At 40.9% G+C, this 21,197-nt stretch overlaps 1 protein-coding gene across 2 annotated transcripts; it reads right to left on the minus strand.

Annotated features, from left to right (window-relative positions):
* Positions 1 to 1,858: 1,858 nt before the first annotated feature.
* stox2a (storkhead box 2a) lies at positions 1,859 to 20,730 on the minus strand. Of its 2 annotated transcripts, none has more exons than XM_054604252.1 (4): positions 20,094 to 20,730; positions 10,891 to 11,043; positions 5,184 to 7,758; positions 1,859 to 2,994 (listed from the first exon to the last, which is right to left on the minus strand). In XM_054604252.1, exons 1-4 carry the CDS (start codon positions 20,464 to 20,466, stop codon positions 2,793 to 2,795), a joined length of 3,303 nt encoding a protein of 1,100 aa, XP_054460227.1. In that variant the 5' UTR covers positions 20,467 to 20,730; the 3' UTR covers positions 1,859 to 2,792. The 2 variants fall into 2 exon arrangements, with proteins under 2 accessions (XP_054460227.1, XP_054460228.1); XM_054604253.1 differs by lacking the exon at positions 20,094 to 20,730 and adding an exon at positions 12,636 to 12,673.
* Between the last annotated feature and the right edge of the window lie 467 nt (positions 20,731 to 21,197).

The raw sequence follows: 21,197 nt of genomic DNA on the forward strand, positions 1-21,197 counted from the left end.
AAATGCATCAAGGCTTCAATCATGTTACATTAATATGAATGTTGCTCTACAACAGATTAACGTTTGACCCATTTTAAACACAACAGCTTGGTGGTGTCTCGAGGATAAGCCACTTACCTTTTATAGGATCAGTTTGATGAGCTTCAGGTGTCACAGTTGGTGCACACACACACACACACACACACACACACACACACACACACACACACACACACACACACACACACACACACACACACACACACACACACACACACACACAGGTGTTTGGTGCCACTGTTATACAGCCTGTCAACCACTAGTGGGCGCCCAGCTTGAGCTTTCCAAAGGTCTGTGATCCAAAGTTGATCAACTGCAAGTTTCAGGAAAAGTTCACCTAAATGAGAAGAAACCCCTTCTTTTCTTGCCCTTATTGGTATCTCCCTTTTTCTATATAGTGTTGGTTGTGTTTGCTAAGGGATCAACACTACTGTGACTTCTACCATCCAAATACTATTAAGTTGAAAAGAGTTTTGATTGTGCTGCTCAAAGCATTGAAACATTAACAGAATGCAAACTTAAGTTACTAATGCATATAGGAGCAGGATGTGGAATTTAAAATAATCTTATCTTTAATTTGTTCCTCATGAAAGGTGTTTCATTATAAATTCCACATTGGTTGTTTCTGCTTCTGTAAAAGTGAGTGTCTAAAGTTCTTCGTCTAAAGAAACCATAGAACCATATAAAATGATTTGGGTGCATCATAAGACTTTCTAGATTTTAACTGAAAAATAGCAAAATTATTTAGCGTTGCAGCTAACAATTACTGTCAGTAATCTGCTTCTTATTTTTTGAAAATCCGAATCATATTTTTGTCCACAAGCTATTGGAGAATAATGAAAATACCAATCACAATTCCCCTTAGCCCAAGGTTACATATTCAGAAATCTTTTTTTGTCAGTTAAAATAGCAAAGATACTCATATTATTTACATATAACACACAAAAGCAGCATATTTCAGAAGCTGGAACTATAACATTTGTGTCACTTTTAGTTGAAAAATTACTTAAACAATTCCTTGATTATCAAAATATTTGCTAATCATTTAGCTCTAAAATGATTACCTGCTAGAAGCAGTAGTCTGCTTATTCTAGATAATGCACAGATAGAACCGGTGTCAGTTTATTCGGAACTTTTTTTCTCGAAAGAAAATAAAAAATTAAATCAGGTTTAATTGACAATATAAACTTATTTTTATCTCACAACCACAGCTGCTGAGTCTACGGCAGTTTTAGGAACTGTAGTCACAAATTGTACTCATTATGCCTACAATTCTTAATTAATCTACTGAATATTTTCTCCATTAATCATATTGCCTATATAATCAAAATATTCACATTTGAGAAGCTGACACAAGTCAGTTTTTGCCATTTTGGGTTGGAAATTACTTAAAAGATTAATAATTATAAAATAGTTGCTCATAAATTGTTTTTGACTCAGCAATCCATCAACTCTGGACAAATTGCGGTGTTCAAACTATTATGTACTGAATATAGAAAAATTAAATCTGGGAGATATGATCATTTGAAGTTTGCAAGTTGTAGCACTTGTGGTTACATGGTCTAATCATTCTGCCTACATTTACCAGAATGCACCATGTCAATGCTGTTTTGAGGAGTAGAGAAGTGAAAACCAGAAATAAAAGCGAAGCAAACAGCTCAGAATTACCAACATAAAAATAAATTTAAAAATAAATTCCTCATATTAAACGGTTTACAAACATAGTGGACAAAACAATCACTCGAAAATATACAGTTTAATTTTAACTGAGCATACTGAGCAATTTTAACTGATCATGTGATATGACTTAAAGCTCCAGAACAGCTACTAATGGGCCGCATGGTAAGATTGTTTTGTCAACTGCTGTTTTCAATCTATAAGCTTAAATATGGACTACAAAAGTCCTTAAAGTGCTCAGGAAATAGTAGATGTTAATTATTCCATTTTTCTGTCAACTTGGCAAACTATCTGCCGAGGAAGATCATGTGATACGATCAAAAGCTGCAGATCAGACACTAAATGAACCTCGTGGTGAGATTGTTTTGTGAGGTATCTGGGATGTACATGCGAGTGTTGGGGTGCAGCTCATTTTGTCCACACATCACTTTTGGTCACATAGCATCTTTAATACCACCATTATAATAATTAGGATATCAAAAGTATCGAGTATACATACATCATTTGCATTGCGGTACACAAATCTGAGCTGATTTATGTTTTTATATCTTTCATTCGTTGTTCTCAGGATCAACTTTTATTGTCTCGACATTGTGCTGACATTGAATTGTCCTGAAGAACTTGACGCTATTTCAGGAAGGAGAACATTTAATTGGACATGTATTGTTAAGTAATATAAAAAGTTTTTTTGATATTTCCAAATGTAACTTGAATCCTATAGTCTACTACTTTCCAATACCAATAGTCAATAATCTTGATATAAGCCAAACTAGAGTCCATGTCACCAAAAATCAAAGTACTTCAGGTAGGTTTCTTCCCCTACATTGGTCTTGATATTCTGTAGTTTTTCTTCTCTTTTTTGCAGTAAAGTTCTTGAAGCTGTGGGAACAGTCTCTTGAAGCCATGCCTGTTTATGTAACAGTCCCAGTAAATGGATTCTCAGGAGTCTGAAGATGTGAGTGTGCGTGTGTGTGTTTGTGTGTATTGGTTGAGGAAAGTGAGGGTCAAAATGGTGAAACCCCCTCACTTCCTCCTCCTCCTCCACCACCGTTCATGGTCTCAGTCTGTGCTGCCTGTCAGACGCTGGTGATGGAGGCCAGGCAGTTCGATGACTTCTGGAGTTTCTCAGGCTGTGTGGTGGGGGGTTCTGGGATGGCGCGAAAGCTGAACGGCAGTCCGATACTACTCGTGCCGATGTGGCCGGGGCTCAGCGCCGGATTCTGCCGTCTATTGCTTTCCACTATGCTGGATGTGTTGGATGCAAGGCTTTCACGTGTTCTGCACAAGAGACAACAGAAAGTCAGGCATTTGCTTTGAAATTGCACTGAAAAATCTCAGTTTGCGTTTCTCATAAGGTTTGCTTGGCTAGAAATAAGAATACCACCACAATAAATGGAAGGAATTTGCAGAATATTTTGCAGACTGAAAAAAAACACAGATAAATTGAAGTTACTGAGAAAAAAAAAATGCAAATTCCTTCCATGTTTCTTACATTAAAAAAGACAAATAATCACAAATGTTTTTTCGTCATTCATTCAGGAAAATACATTAAAAAAAAAAAATTATCTAACTTTGAGTCTGAGTGGGAGCCATAACTATATATGAAGTTGATAATTCATTAAATCATATTAATATAATACATTTTACATATAGCACATGCTTCATGTTATGTAATTGCACCTTTTACATTATTTACAATATATTTAATATATTTTAGCCCAATATTTATGTTCAAAGAGTAATTTTCTTCAGGAGCTTATATAGCATTTTTAATAATTCATTCTATTTATTTTCCACGAATATAAGCCCTTGAAAAGAGCCGTATAATGTCTTCTGTGCCTCGGATGGAGACTTTCTAAAACCCAGATGATGTCATCAGGGTTATTTTTTTTCTAATCTCTGACTGAGAATTTCTTGACGGACAGCATGTGTTACAGGAAGGAGGGTCTAAGGACCGATGCTATTTAGTTGCATTATGGGAAGTGTAGCATTCAGCGTATTTGGAGCTTAACCTACACTAGGCAGAAAATAGTTAAGATATCTCTGCCTCTGCTGCTCTGATTTGACTTTTATTTTTATTTATTCGGTCCAACAACTTTCTGAAAGTGCAGTATTCAATTGGTGGAGTTATCTCTCTGACAACTGTCTGGGTAATCGTGCTTAAATGGTTTACAAGTGATTCACCGATATTAAATGGCAGCAGTGTGTTCATGTTTTACTCAAGGAGCAGCTAGCTAGAACGTTTGTTTGTCTGATAAACAGATGTTTGCAGTTGGTTATATAAAGTTTAAACGATTCATTTCATGTTGATGCATTTTATCCATCATTTGCTTCAGCTGTTTTTTTCTGTACACAACATGCATTTACAAATGAGTTGCGTGTCACTATGATAACTGTCTGTTTCATCTAAAGTTGAAACAAAGGTTGGTAAACCATTTGATGCCATCAAGATGAAGGAAATAAAACAAAGACACTGCAGTGTCACAGCTGAGTGATCGAGGTTGCTTTAAATACGCTTCCAGTTATCCATACAACAACCAACAGAATTAATATATTAATAAATTATTGGAATAACATAGAGGTATTTAATGTTTAGCATGAAACTTGTGGTTATGCTCATTATTTTGAAGACTTTGATGTTTGTAATGAAATAATCTGTCAGAACCTTCTTTACACAAAATTAGCAAACCCCACAGCCGAGTTAAGGGTCCAAATTTATGACCGTGTGAGCATGAAACTGAACACTTCTTATAGAAACCAATGTTTGTTCTGTTTCAGCTGGATTTCACTCAAAAAAAGTTACTAGACTGTTGTTAAAGCAGGAAACTGGTCCTTCTCACTGTTTAACATTGTATCTGATTTAAATAGCAGCATTGGGACACATCACTAAGAGCTGCTCTTAAACTAGCCAAATGATATATTTAATATAAATATAGAATGCAGATATACACTCATTGAGCACTTTATTTTGTTACACCTTTACATTCTAATGTAATCCAACCTCAATAATACATATATTGATTTGATTCTTTCACCAAAAACATTCTAATCAATATGAACTTCTTAAATATTATATTGGATTAAAGTATATTCAACAGATGTACCTAATAAAGTGACAACTGAGTTTAGATATAAAGTCAAGACCGTTTTTTTGTTTGTTAATGCATCGACCTCTATAGTTCAATGTAGATGTGACAAGTAAGCACATTTTATCTTCCCTAAGAGCTATCAGAGTTACTATCACCTTGGTTAAGCTTTCATAAAAACATTTTTTGTTTTTGTTTTACCTCGAGATATCAACATCCCTTTTGACAGCGATCCAGATGTTTGGGGGATATTTTAGGCCCCATTGTGTTCTACTTGAGTTTACCTTCCACACTAAACCAATAATATAATATGGTTTAAGACTTTTAAAGAGCAAACTTTCAAAAGATGATACATTCATCCAAGTTAATCTGGCCACATACCTGGGGGAGTTGAATCCACTGTCCACCGTGACACTGCTGCTGTCCATGCTGTCCAAACGGGCAGAGTGGGCTGACTTCTGGCTGCTGCTGTTCTCCGTCTCCTTGGGGCTGAGTAAGGTCAGATTGGTCTCCAGTTTCCGCTGCAGATCGTGGTCCTTCTCCCGCTCCAGTAACCACTGCATGGTTCCCTCCCCACCACCGCCACCGCCTCCACCATTACCACCCACTTCCCCATGGTCCTTGCTGTCCTCTGCTGTGGCCAACTCTTTGTGCGAGTCCTCCTCTGCCTCTTCCTCTTCCTCGTCGTCTGATACATTATAATAGTCAAAGGAGGCGGAGGGGACTGTTGGCTCTAAGCAGCCCTGTAAAACTGCCGGTGACGCTGAGGAAGTGGCTGAATTGGAAGGCTGCTGGGGCTCAGGATTGTCTAGGGCCTCTGTTGATTTGGCATGTGAGGCTTTCCGCAATGTGCCGGACTTGGTGTAGCTGCTGTCCACGTAGCCTGTGGACAAGGCATTGTGTGGAGGTTTGAACAAAGTGTCCTTGCTGAAGATCTCTTTCCTCTTGATCACCATACTGCCTCCTCCCCCTCCCGGATCTACATTGTGTTGGTGTGGCGTCAAACGGGCATTTTGCGCCGGCTCCGGCGTCTGGCTTGGCGTCAGTCGCACCGAGCCGTTCTGTCCCTTTGCCGACGACAAGTCCTCTTTGTACTCCATCGTGTGCGGAGAGGTGAGGTGAGGCGTTTGGCGGTCAGCCGGAGAGCCCTTTCGGAGTCCCCCTGATGAGGTTAATGTGTCATATTCTGATTTTGCCTGAGGCGAAGGGGCAGTTAGGATTGTTTCATTTGACGTATTGCACTGGAAGTACTCATCTGTTGAGGGCTTAGGAGAAAGTCCCATTAGCTCATTGTACGATGGCAAGCTGTCTCTGCTTTTGTTCCTCTCCATCGTACTCCGAATCCTCGAGTCGTCCAAACTCCCTTTCCCCAAATCAGGCACATTAAAATCAGAGTGGAACTTAGCAGCAGAGAACATGATCCTTGAGTAGTGGGAGGACTTCTGCGTGGCGCGCAGGGTGCCGTCGTCAGTGTAGTAATGACTACGCTCCTCCAGAGTGGGTTCAAAGTCTTCTTGCACCCCCAGTGACGGGCCCTTGAGGGAGTTGTCCATGGACCGGGAGCGTTCCTTCGCTTGATCCGACCTGTCGTGACGTGACTTCCTGTCCTGATTGTGACTGTGACTTCTTTGCACTCTGGACTGGCACGTCCCGCGCGACGGCTCAGGGAAGGGCATCTCCGTCCGTCTCTTGGCCAGCTCCCCGGACACGTCCCACTCGGGAGTGACAGGGCAGTACGATTCAGTGATGTTGGGGTTGCTATGGACCAGGTATGTGGCGCCTCCACTTCGTCTGCGCTCCAAGGTGTACATGGCCTCCCGAGGCGAGCGAACTAACGAGTGGCTAAAGAAGCGGTAATCCCTTTCCATGAACAAAAGGTCCCAGTTTGAGCCCTCGGACGGGTCTCCCCTGGAGGTTCGGGGCTTGCTGTGTGAGCGGGACTTCCCGTGTAGGGCCCTCCTGTGGCCCCGCCCCCTCCTGCTCCGCGCACTGTGCTGGGCGGAGGACCCCGCCTTGTTCTTCTGCGTCCGCTCCTCCTCCAGCCTCTTCATCACCGCCGTGTGCCTTGCCACATTCTCCACTGTTAGGTCAGGGTTGATTCGGCGGATAATCTCCATCTCCACCTCGCGGGGAATGGGCGTGGTCGGCACCTCCTCGTCACGAAGAGGCCACTCCTCTGGCGGGAACTGGGCCGAGAAGGTGGCCAGCTGCCGCATTTTGTCCTTCTTAAAACTCAGCCTGAAGAGCCTGAGGCCGAACCTTTTGGATTGCTTCTCGCCGCTTCCGCCGCCGCCGCCACCACTTCCTTCTTTCTTTTTGGTCAGAGTGTCACTTTTATAAGGGAAAGAAGTGATGCCTTTGCTCTTCTCAGCGGGCTCTTGAGGCGGCGGTTGCTTGGCAGGAGGGGACGTGGGAAGAGGGGGATGAGGGTATGACGGAGGTTCTCCTCGGTGCTCCTTGGCTGACGTGCTTGGTGGAGGTTCCCCGCCATTGTGATCCTTGGGGGGCTTACTTTGATAAGAATCTCCCCTGTGCTCCTTTGGTGACTTACTACTGTGAAGTCTGGACGAGTCTTCGCGATAGGAGTTGTATGAGTCATTGTGATTCTTGCGTGGAGGCCTCTCTCTCAGGCAGCCAGGTGTAGATGGTGTAACGTTGCCAGACTGAGGCGGCGAAGTGCATTGCTGAGTTTGCTGTTGCGGTTGCTGCTGCTGTTGTTGTTGTGTTTGTTGTTGTTGTTGTTGTTGTTGTTGTTGCTGTGACTGTTGCGTTTGGCGCTCTTGCAGCCGATCATCCAGGTGATACCACTTGTTGTTGGTTCTGATGAGGGAAGGAGTGATAAAGTAGGTCTGGGGGGTGACGATGAAGTAGCCCTCTGGAGTTGGGTAGATCTTCCTCTCTCGCACCAGCATGTTCAGGGTATGTCGCAGAACCTCTGAGCTGGGTGTAGGCACGCCTGAAGGAAACACAGATCAGACAGAGTTGAAGCATAAATAAATTTCAGATTACATTTTGTATTTGCATAAAGAAATTCAAACACAGGACATTTTGAATATTTTGTTGGAGCATGGAGACAATTTGGAGACCGTTAAATAATCCAAATTAACAGATTAAAGCTGAAGAAAAAAATAGTTTTTTAGTAAAAATATAATGTTGAACTTCCATGATGTTTCAGTCACCCAATGCATGAGTTAAGATCAGTTAAAATATAAATGAAACATATATAATCTCACCAAAGGCATTTTAAATATAAGAAAAATGAGGAGTGAAAGATAGGAGTGGGTGAGGATGATGTGAGATATTTCTTAATTTTTTCCAGAATTTAGAAAAATGTTTTGAAGCTCAAACTACACTGAACTGTTCCCCTTAAATTCCCCATCTTATTAAAAAAGCATATTCCGCATATTTCTATTCGAAAAATTTCTTTCATGCTTTATATAATTTTTATGAAGATTGAAATGTTCAAAACAAAGTTGGCACGTTTTTCATGTTTGCACCATTTCATCAGAGATATTGTTGATGTATTGTACAACCTTTTATTCGCATTTCTCTAAAACGAGGCTTGACAGTATGTTTGAAAACATTATTATCTCACTATAAATTAAGTTTAACTAGCATTGGTTTGAATTTTTCTTCACAGCACATAAATAAATAAATTAAAATAACATTTGTAAAGACGGACGTACTGGTGCGTACATCAGAGTTTTAACAGCTATTCATTGTTTGAATGTTTTGAACATTGAATGTTTCTTTATATTTTTTTGATGAATAATGATTAATAAAAAAAGTAAAATATATTATTTTATTCTCTTGAAAATTATAAAAAAAATCATTGCAGGTATTTTCTGCATTAAAATCATGTAGGTGAGTTTTTCATATTAGACAAGCATTTTTATTTTTTGTTGACTAACCTGAGTTTTCCTAAATTGACAATTACCACATCTCACACAAATCCTCAGGCATTTTTAGTAGTGTCCATGACTTGTATAATTCTATAAAACTGATACCATGATCTCAGATTTAATGTGTTTAACAAATGTTACTTAATAAACTAAACACTCCCAGATGAGTCCTGAGGATATTTAATCAGTCCCCTCAAGAGCTTAGCTTGTATAAATTACTAAAATCAACCTTACAAAATAATTCAATTTTTTAAATAAACATCATTCATAACCTTTGTCTAGCATGATCTTGTGTTGCCTGACATTACATCAGCCCCTGTGTGTTTTTACACAGCAATGGTGCAACCTATAAGTTCAACGCCTTTTCACTGAGGCGTCATAAATCGAAATAAAGATAAATTTGAGGGACATGCTTCCCATTCCCAAATTTGACTGACAACTCGGTAACACAGTGATACAACCTGTGCTTTTAAACATAGTGTTTGGATTCATTTTAGGATTTAATTGTTTTATGCATTTTAGTAAAGAGCAAAAAAACTATAATGTTAAAACATTACGTATATTCAACCATTAAAATAAACAATTGTGAACCTTTTTTTGGAACAAGGCAATAATTTAGAGTCATGAAATAACGGATCATAGTATTTTTTTGAACCTGGGAAATCTTTGTTTTACTTTATGTTAAAACTGCTCTAAGAATTGGCTAAAAGATAGTTCGGATTGTTTGTATTGGGGTTGTATGTGGTACTCATCCATAGTCATTCTATTACCTACAGTAGATGGTGGTCAGGACGGCTAAAGTTTGTAGAAGCAGACAAGAGTACCAGCACTGTAGCAGAGCAAAGTACTGCTAAAACATATTTTGGCATCTTAAAAGAAATGGCCACCTATAAAAAACAATATCAGTTTAAGTGTATGCTATAGTTAGAATATTTTCACACAGGGAATTGAACTGAAAGTGAAATTTATCTATACTGTTTTTGTCAACAGAGTCTCGTGGCTTTGAAGTTCAGTTCCCCGTCATAAAGGGCTGTCTGTCAGCAAGATAAAGCTGAGATATTCTAAATATAGCATATGCTTAAACGGATATTGATTATTTAAAAAAAATGTAAGTGGACCTTCCTTTTAGGTTGTTACATCTGTTTTGCTGCTGCCCCTGCCTACAACAGTACATTGGTTTGCTCCTGCAACTGTACTCAAGGCTGTTTCGCCAAAGTAGGGACGTGCCGACCGCCATCTACTGTAGATAACGCACTGACAATGGAGAAGTACCTCATACAACCCCACTTCAAATAAACATGCCTTTTAAGGAGAGATAATAATAATAATGTGATTAGATAATCATTTTGTAATAACAGGAAATGTGCTACGTCCATGATGTCACTGAATTGAAGTTTAACAATGAATACGGGTCTGGTTGTTTTTAAAAGTAGATAAACTGGTTTAGGGTCTTCAAATCACTTTAACAACACAATGTATTCATAGAAAATATCCCATAAATCAATGTGTATGTATCACTTGTAAAGAAAACCGAACACAGTATGAGTAGAGAAAAAGGAGAGAAGAATGGGAAACTGAAGTGTTTTTCTTCATTTTTAGGCCTGTATTTTTTATTCAAGTTTAGGGCTGCATGACATTTTTTCTATAAAATGTAAGAATATTGTGAAAAATGTCAACTATTATTTCTCAACGCGATATCTTCAAAATGTCATTTTGCAAACACAGCAGTCCAAAATCCAAAGATATTCTGTTTACTGTCATATATGATATATAAAAGGAATAATCGATTATCAAAATGTGAGCCCATTTACTGATCGCTTATTTGCCTAATGTTTCAGATCTATCCCCGTTGAAACATTATCTTTTTAGCAAGATTGTACATGATGAAATATCTCAATACTCAATCAATCAGTGAAATGTGAGATCAATAGATGTTTAAAGCCTACATATATCATTACTTTGCTCTTTGAACCAGGCTTGTCTACATGTAGATAGTAACAAATAACAGATCAGGAGATAATAAACCAGGTATGAAACATGCGCAGATGTATATAATCAGCATTTTTTACCTTAGTATTTACAGTAACTGCTAATTTTCTAACACATGCCACACAATGTATTCAAAAATCAGTTTCTGCATGCTTTGTGCAGTCCCATTTTGTAAGAAGGAGGTCAGAGCAGCGTACCTGGGAAGCTGGCAGTGAGGTGCTCCACCAGAGCCTCCTGGTTGACAGGCTTGTGGGCAGAGTTCATAGCAGAGATGGCCAGGCACAAGATCTCCCCCAGCGGGATGAACTGTGACTGGCTGATAGGTGACATGCTGATCGGAGACACGTCACCTGCAGGAGGAGGAGGAGGAGGAGGAGGAGGAGGAGAAAGAGGAGGAGGAGGAGGCACAACTGTTAGATCATGAATGAACAGCAGGCGCAGCGTGTGAAGCTATGATGTAATGGTCAAACAGCAGCAGCTTGCACGCTGCCTCCAACAGCTCCACCCCTCCTCTCTGTGCTTCCGTTAGCCTCTCGTTCCTCCTGTTCGTCGTAGCTTAGCATAACGAGGCAGCTGCTGCCATAGTGTGAGATCACCTGAGTCCTGACGAACGTCGTTATTCAGGTCACATGATCGCACAAACAGAAATGAAACCTTACACAATCTTTTTTAATTTAACAAAATATAAACTGACGTTAGCGCCACATTGACAGCTCACACACAGACATCCTCTGTAGCCTTTGTCGAATTAAGCTGGCTTTGCTGTCGGCAGTAGTGAGTAGTGAGATCATCCTACAACCAGACGGCACGGCTTCAAGCCCCTCTGAGAGCAAACATCTGCCCTGCTCAAAGGTTGTAACGCAGCACACTGAAGCCATCGCTGCAGCATCTTTGCTGTAGCTGACCCTGTCCTCTGACCTAAATCTGGTGATCGATAGAGAGAGTCATGCGATACGATGACCAAATATACCATCGAAAGCCTCCATCTTTGATTTTTAACCTTACATTATGCCTTCTGATATGTGGACGGATAAACAGATGCGTTAACGTTGCCTCATCGATCGCTGTTTTATGTTTTGTGATCATTTTACTGTCGACACTTCTTCTACCTGAGCTGATATATGTGCAGGGCCCTGTCTCCTCACCACACTCAGCTGAACGGTCAGTGAAGCAGCACGATGACGTTATCTCTGCTTAGTATCACAGCCCCTTAAGCTGTATGTGGCTTTACCAGGATTTACTCTCTGTTGTTTTTTTAGTAAACATGAGAAAAGCTGGATCCCCATCCTGTGCTTGTTTAGTATCGTATAGTGTAGTATCGGAATGATTTGTCGTATTTATGTTTTCGTAATGAAGCAAGAAAGACAGCATAGAGATATGTGCTAAATCTATCATAAAAGGGACATAACAGATGAGATTTTCTTGGTAAAGACATTAGTTCATGATGAAAGATCGCCCAGAAGCCCTTTTGTAATATCAACAAACACAAAATATGAACCTGACACAAAATTTCGCACAGGGGTGATGCCACTGATGTATTGTACAATGACTTAACTTTTTTGAAGGTGTATAAAATATATAGATAATGACACAAAACATTTTTAAAAATAGGTTAGTAAATATGCAGGGGATGGGAATAATGTCAGGAAGTAAAATGGGGATTAGGACCCACAGAAATAGAATTTAGAATTTTAAAGTGAGCCAAATGAGTGTCCAATAGCGCTTTTAATAAGATGTATAATTAGATGTAATAATTCAAAATATCTCCTCTATTTCTATTTCACCTCACTTGATACATTCAACAATACAAGTTATGAAAAGAGGAAGTAGGAAATCATTTCTGTCCATTTTGAACTCTGCCCTTTGCCCCCAAATCAAACTGTGTCTTCTCTGCGTAGAGAGTGGGTGGAGCCTCTGTCGGTGGGAGTTGTCAAAGACTCACCTGGTGCACGATAACTTGGCGGGGACGGAGAGAAATGAGGAGCGGGAGGGGGAGGGAGATGCTGCTTCTGCACACGGATGTCTTTCTCACTACGGGAGAGATTGTGCTCCAGCGGGCGCTCGGCGAGCTCCGGGCTGGGCCAGGCCCGCCGCAGATTGCTGCTGCGGTTCTTCTTCATCGTGACCCCTTTACCAGGTGGCCTTCACCCCCGGGGGCTGGGATAAAGTGGAGGGAGGGGAGGGGAGGCTGGTGGAATGGGGGAGAAGGGGGAGGAAGGAGGGAGGTGGGGAAAGGGGGGTGTGTGCAGGGGGAGGTCGACCAACCTCAGGCTCAGTGCCTCCCCCGCATCAGTAAGAACGTCCCGCTAGAGCGATCACACACCAGACATGGCAGGAACCAGTGTGCGCCTTCACACACATACACACGTCTCATTTACATCCACGAGCAAGCTACAAACGACCGAGTTCGCACTGTGGGTGGTTGTCATGGGCTGCTGGGCTCTCCCAGGCTGATCTGGAGCGACGGCAGCAGCAGCGGCGGCGGCGGAGGTGCAGGTGATTGCGCGAGGCATCACCCTTTCATCGGCATCAGTCCCAGCCACCATTTGTAGCATCCCCATTTGCATGCGTAGGGAGGCACATTACGTAGCCGCTCTGATGTGGGAGGAGGGAGCAGGAGAGAGGTGGGGGGGCAGGGGTAGAGATGAGGGAAATGGGGCATTGGAAGCAAGGAGGACGGTGAGGAGAGATTTCTGTGGAGGTTTTTTTTAGGATCCGCTTGTTCCTTTTCTTTGAGTAGAAGGTAACTGGGGGGGAGAAAAGGAGGGGATAGATGGACGGTCAAATATTCAAAGCTTAAGAGGCCCAGTCTTCGACAATAGCTCAATTCACCACAGGAGTGCTCGGCCGATCCCCGGAAAACAAAAGAGCCCACTTAAAAAAATAAAAATAAAAGCTCCATTCACCCCAACAGGCAGTGAAACCTCAGTAGTATGCAAAGCACCGGAGACGCCACGTTCACCTCCATCTTTAGCCGATCAAGCACAAGACCCCATCGTCCTTTCGACAACAGCACACCAGGAGAGGGTGGGGAGAAAAAAATGGAGAGCATAGAAATAAATAAATAAATTTCAAGAATAGAAATCCACCGTTTCCCGCAATCCAACGGAAGAAGCTCCCGATTCTATCGCCGTGGCATCCATTCATTAACAGGGGGGGATGCAAACTCCAGTCAACGGCAAATCTCTTTCAACGCTAATGCTGCAGCTGCTCCCAGCACCTCCAGGAAGGGTGTGTGAGTATGTGTGTGTGTGTGTGTGTGTGTGTGTGTGTGTGTGTGTGTGTGTGTGTGTGTGTGTGTGTGTGTGTGTGTGTGTGTGTGTGTGTGTGAGTGTGAGTGTGTGTGTGTGTGTGTGTGTGTGTGTGTGTGAGAGAAAGTGTGTATGCGCGCATCCGCCTGCTGCGCGCGATTCTGCGTGAGCATGCATGCGTCTGTGTCTGGGTGATTGAGGCTGAGGGGAGGGGAGGAGAGGATGCAAGAGAGAGAGGGAGAGGGAGAGAGAGAGAGATCGAGGACATGCATAAGGCAGAGAGGAGAGCAAATATCAACAGCTCGAAACACACACAAGGAAATAAATAAATATATATATATTCTGCCCTCAGATGATGTCCGGGGAATAGCTCAGGCTTCTGAATCTCTGGATGAATTTCCATCCTCACCCTCCTTCCTCTCGTGTTCCCTCACCCTCTGCTCTTGGAGGACGAGGGGCCCCCTTAAACCACCATCCGTCCTCTTTTTGGTGTCCCACCTGAAGCTAAAGACTTGACAGGGCCACAACTAAAGGGGACTCATTCTACCACGTCCTGGTTTGTGTCTCATCGGTGCTTTTCCACCGGTTGATTCAGTAACTAATACTGTGTGGGAAAAAGTAAGAACCCCAAAGCATCACCTTCATCACGTCCAGAGTGGCAGCTCCTGCTAGCTGCTGACTCACATGTGTGGAGTGTGAATGGACGGTTGGAGGGACAGAATAAGGAGCAAAGTGAGAGGGCAGGACGGGCCACGGGTGGAGGAGGAGGGGGGAGGGGGAGGCGGTGTCACAACCAATCTGCTCCAGTTCACTGATACCAAAGAGAAAGAGGAGAGGAAGGGAAGGAGGGGTGAGGAGGAGGAGGAGGAGGAGGAGGAGGAGGAGGAGGAGGGAGAGGGAGAGCGACACCACGCCAGCCATTTTATTTCTCAGTAGTGCTGCAACAGCCTTTGTTGCCATGACGACGCAAGCCGATGATCTCATAGCTGTTACCTTTTGAGTGCCGTTCCCTTAAAGAGCCAGTTACTCAAGATAGCAGCAGACAGACGCCACATAGACGGGGACGGAGACGCCTGTTAGAGGGACAGAAAATAGTCCTGCATCGCTGCTGAAACATGGAGATCCTTCAACACTTGTGTTACGACAACAATTACACTTACTGGGAGAAAATGAAGAGCAAGATGTCCTAATATTGGAAAGACATCTTCTTAAAAAATACATGTATCCACAGTGACAACAATGATTTGCAAGATATGTTATGGAAAATCCTTCTCATTTCAAATGTGAGGCAGTTAGAGTCTGGAACATTAGTCGATTCATTTATTAGTCGGTCAACGAAAAATAATTTGGAAACAAATTTGATAAGCGGTTTAATTGTGTCAATATTTAAGCAAATATGCTTAACATCCACTGGTCATATGGGATAATCTAATACTTTTTCGGGAGTGCATACATGACAGTAAACTGAATATCTTTTGGATTTGGACTATTGGTCAGACAAAACATTTAAAGAGATCAATTTGAGCGATACGGTAAACTAATGAGCATTTTTCACTGTTTTCTTACATCTTGCAGACAAAAAGAACAAACGATGTAACTGAGGAAATATCAAGGAAATGTATAAATAATGGACTGAATGCGGCTAAATTGGCATTTAGCTAATGAACGTCATTAATGTGTAGCATTATTGTAATCACGTTAACATGCTCACAATGACATGCTAGCATTTTGATGTTTAACAGGTATAATATTTGCCATGTGGAACGCCTTCGCATGTTAACATTCGCCAATAAGTACTTAATTATGGTTGGTTTAGAAGGTGTTAGACAAATTTAAATTCTGACCTGATGATGGTGTTAAATGAAAAGTCGGTGGATTACCAGTCACACCGACCAACATCTATAAAGCCGTCACTAAAAATGTTGGAATCTCGTTATATTTTGTTATAGTTGTGTATCAACTGTCTTTAAGGTGGAGAACATCAACTCATATCAAGACTGGATTTGTCTAAAAGCACCAAAAAATGACCAATTAAATTGTAATTAAATGAACTCAGCATGCGGGATAAATCCTTCACAGATGTTGCATTGCATTCATATTAACTTATCAGTAGTGGGATAGAACTATCCTGATGTAGAAGACACTAGTTCTGAGCTTTAAAGGATTTGTGGCCTGCTACAAATTCATCCAACTTCCTTGCAAATGACCATTTTTGCCGGTGGTCTGCCCTCCAGTGGAACATTTAGGACAACACATGTCTTTTTCACAGTAAACTCTTAAGGCCAGACAATGAGTAAAGAGACAAAATAAGTCTAACCACAACCCACAGCCTACATAACACATCTGACATTAAGATATACGGCAACAAATCCCTCTGCTGCGTTAAACATTTCCCCCAATTCTCCAGTGGGACCCTCCCTTTCCTTCCACTGGAGACCTCTGCTGTAGCAGGGAATGCAGTGCCATAGTGTTTTCCTGAACAAATGCTCCACTTTTCCTTCCTTACGAGCACTCACTCCTCCCAGTCCATTGTTTATATCCTGTTAACGGATACAAAGTCCCTCGGTTAATCACAACTTTTGTCTAAATGTTGCAATCCAGCTATTTTTTTGCCTCTCAGCCCTAATCAAACCCTCCCAGGCAGTTTGGTGGATAATCTGCATTATATAAACATGTAGCACTCATATGTGAGAAATGTGCACCCCTTTATGTTTTAAATATATCACATCAAATTCATTTGACAAAAGCTGTATGACTTCAGCCATTTAATACTTGATCATTTAAATAATCTATATATTATTTTTATTTCTTTAATCCATTCCTGTTTCCCTCTAGCCTGTTTGTTTTTGTTGTTTTATATTTATGTATTCTAGTCTTTTGTTTAATACATCTTCATAAAAACAAAAAAAAAACCCATTTCAGATGCATTTAATTGTCCAAAATCTCTCATTAATAAAAGAAAACACTGTTGCATGACTTTACAAGTGTTCATCATTCCAAATGCTCACAGTTAACTAACAGCATAATTTGTCTAAACTTTGTTTGAACTTGTCACTACATCTGAGTAAATGAGTCACACAGCACCTTGCAGCCCATACTAGAAAATCAACACCCCAAAAAACCTTTTGCAAGCTAGATCTGTTTCAGGTGATCTCAAGAAGGCCAAATGGTTAAAAAGTAACTCCTGATTGAATTCAAATGAGCTTACTATTAAGCTAAAGATTGATTATGCTGCCCAGTAATGTGGGGGCCACTTTCCCACTGAATACACTGTAACGACACAACTAAATTATTTTTAACCGTAGATTATTATTAGTTTAGGGGTGAAATATATATATATATATATCTGCATGTGGACCAACAGCATATAAACTCTGTTGGTTTTGGCATTATAGAGTCTGGTGATTTATTAGCTATAAGACAAACATTCCACAGCTTATCTGTGTTTGCTCCAGTAGTGTCAGTGAAACCACGTCACTTCTACCGACAGACAGACAGAAAGACTCAGAAAAAAAGCACAAAATCGCAATCATTTTAAGATTTACCTTTGGACTATAACATATCTTATTCAGTCAATACAATCAATGTCCAGCAGCTAAATGTAGAAATCTGATAACATGAAAGGAGCTGTAGAGTCTGGTCAGAGTTGAGCCATAGCAGCAGGTGCCACAGAGCTGACTTTATACAAACTGTTTAATCCCAAACTTTGAGTTCAAATATCTGGAAAACTACAGGCAGATACTGTTATACAAGGTTTTCCCCGGGAAAAGAACCAAACAGCTCCCTATTTACACAGAGCTGCTGGAAATGATGCAAATGAGAGCAGTCGGTGTGAAAAAGATCAGCAAAGTCGCAGGCCGTTAAACCAAAACAGTGAGCTAAGATACAGCTGAGTGGAACTGTTGGCAATGAGTGACTACCTTTCACATTAAACATACTAATTAAATCCATTGTTTTTATACAAATAATGATCACAGCAGCTTTAACTTCTTTACCGGGTACAGGGTTTGTTTAGCAGAGATGATAAGCTGCCAAGATCCAGATGTTTCTTCTGATCAAGTTTGAATAAGCAATTTAGTCATCAGATTAAGAGCTTAACAATGGCTTTAATTGTTCAATATAAGGAATTTGATGTTTAATATAACACCTCTGCTCATTTTATCAGAAGGTTCCTGCTTTATTTCATAAAAGTTGATCAATTTGTAATGATGGTTGCATGCTGCGAAAAACAATAAGCTGAAAGATGCTTAAACGCTCTCTAGAGCTAAAGGGAACTAAACACCTTTTGCATAACACAAACTCATTTGACCCATTGTTAAAACAAATCTTTGATGTGTGCAGTTTTGAATATGCCGGATTAGCGGTGTAAAATATCACCACAGTGATCATTTTACCAAACAAACGAGTATTTTCTAACCTTTTCCGTTATCTCTGCTACAGGTTGATGCTGCTCCCTGATGGCACTGACGATCTAAACTGAGGCTCTATTGTGAAACTGACATAAATAAGGTAATCAATGACACGCTGTACGCCATTTAAGCTCTCATTTGCACACACACTCGGATAAAAAAAGCTTGCGAGGGCAGTATGATGGGAGCAGTGGTTTGACTTGCTGACAGTAAAGTCAGCCAAACCTGTCCCAGCACATACATGAGTTATAGCCTTGTCAGGAGAAGATGAGTATGAGTGTGGGAATGTTTGACTGGAGTAGAACTGAGTCCTGTCTCCTCTGTCTGAATGAGTAAACTACCTGATATGAAGCAGCTGAGGTTATAAGGTGAGATGCTGCCTAAATGCATCGGACTAGCTACGACTGGTTTCATACAACTTGTTTTGACTCACAGAGGGAATAAATAGTATCATATAAAAACCTCAGGGGGAAGTATTTTCACTCATAATCATAAATAATGGAAAGTCATATTAGGTTTAATACCAATCAGCATTAAACAACCAGCAGAGCTCTGAGGAGCCAACGACTGCAGGTAAATCCATCAGAAAGATATTAAGATTATCAAAGGTAACTGCATGGACAAAGAGAAACGGAAATCACAAATATAAACTGACAAGACACAAAGATGTTTTTAGCTCTGTTGTGGCAAATCCAAAGTCTCGAGTGAATCAAGTCAATTCAGAAAAATCCACTTCCCAGACCAAATCTCAATCTCTGATAAAGATTCAGGTTTTCTTGAGGACTATAAACAGGAAGTGTCTTTAAACATTCGGACACTTTGGTAAACTAAAGAATCTTCCAATAAGACAGTTAGCGTTACAGAGTTGTTTTTTTCACGTTTGATTCCTTGTTAACTTGAGCACCTAGTTTGCATTTGAAGTAACAACAGTGCACTCATCCTACAAACCAAGTCTCAGGTCTTCATAAGTAAGCTGAGAGACTCTTCAAGTCATTAAAGTCTCCGAGTGCTGACAATTAAAATGAAAGGTTGAATGTTATTTTTTTTTATTCTGGAGGTTAGAGATGTCTCTTATGAGAAAGACCCAATAACAAAAGTAACAACCATCACAACCGCAGTCATGTTAACTATAACATTAATACTTATTAAGTAAAGTAGAACTTTACAGTCTCTCAAAGAAGGTTAGTGTCTCCAATTTAAGACGTTGTCTCAAGTGAGTGAAGTCGGAGAGCAGTTCATGTCCTCATTTTTGTGACTAAATCTGACTTAAGTCTCACTTCTACAGTTCTCGACTGACGTCTACAGCGTAAATGGAAATACTGCTAAATGGTATGCAAGTTATTATGGCCAACCAGAGTTAAAATAAAGTCTTAATCCCTTTATTTGTGTCTTCTAGTCATCTCCGTACAAACTCTGCAGTCAAGATTAGTCAGATTTAATAACGTGTTATTAAACACTCCTTTCCTGTTAATTTGCGCATCTTATGTTCTACATTCCTCTTTTTACTGGTGGATGAGTCTGCTTTGGTAGGCATGGTTTTGTGGCCCTGCTGCAGGCCACATTTTCCATGCAAAGAGGAGGAGACCACCTTGTTTCCAAATCACACATCAATAACAGGAACTTCAGCGTGTCTCCATTACACCAAAACACATCCATGTAGACTGAAAACAACATCTCTGATGTGAAGGACTCCCTGTGCAGCAGCAGCAGCAGCAGCAGCATGTCTCCTCACACACTCACCTATGCACTGGATGTCAAAGCCCTGTGGGGGTTTGAGGGTCCGTCTGGTCCATCCGTTCCTGAGGACCTGAAGATGAACTTCTTTGCCCTGAATCAGCAGCACGTGCTCATCAATCCATCCCAGAAAGAAGATCTGAGAGAGCGCGTGTGTCAGCGCCTTGTTCCAAAAGTGCTGCATGTTTACGGATTTGAAGCTGGCGAATACCTCGTAGCCGGTTTGATGCTGTAACTTCAGTGAGAGCCCGGCCGGTGGTGATGGTGGTGATGGTGATGATGATGATGATGATGATGGGGGGTCTCCTTCATCTTCCCCGCAAGCCTTCGACAGCACCAGAGCCAGGGAGTGCGGAGCCACGGGAAGGGACTTCTCCATTCCCGCTTCAGTCAAAGTTAAGAGTCCCGCATGGAAACCAATAGGAGACTACACCTTGACTGTAGGAAACCACGCATGATTTAGGTTTCTATCCACAAAGCTGGCTGATCATCTCAACTGGTTCAGACATAGTAAAGACATGAACTACACTACAGAGTGAAACAGAAACACGATCCAGAGTTTTCTGTTGCAGCACGAAGTTATAAAAGTTAAACACAGGTGCTCCATCTAAAACCAGGGGAATAAACAACATGACGCGCCGTCCGCAGCAGCCAACTAAACCCGACTGTCAGAGAGTATTAGGGCCTATTTTCAGCGACAAAAGAGGCGAGGACTTGTGCTGCGTTCAAGAGCCACACGTAAACTCCTATTTCACACTTTGGAAGACCATCAATGTGTGTGGTTTTTTTTGTTAGAAAATGTTTACCAATTTCATGCTGATGTAATTGTTATCAAAAAATAACATTCAATTTGATGTATGACTTCAAACACCAAAGAAGATTTGGCTAAACAACGCACTAAAATGACATAATGACTTTATTTTCAACTTTATTTTCACAGGGACATTTATTCTACTGCAAACTAAGTAAGAACAGACATAGATTTACATATAAAGCATCCTAATAATAATAATAATAATAATAATAATAATAATAATAATAACACATATAATACAATTAACATTAATATTGATATTATTATTCTAAATAATAATTATAATAATAAATATG

This window comes from Anoplopoma fimbria, chromosome 9, assembly GCF_027596085.1.
Source record: "Anoplopoma fimbria isolate UVic2021 breed Golden Eagle Sablefish chromosome 9, Afim_UVic_2022, whole genome shotgun sequence".
Lineage (NCBI taxonomy): Eukaryota > Metazoa > Chordata > Actinopteri > Perciformes > Anoplopomatidae > Anoplopoma > Anoplopoma fimbria.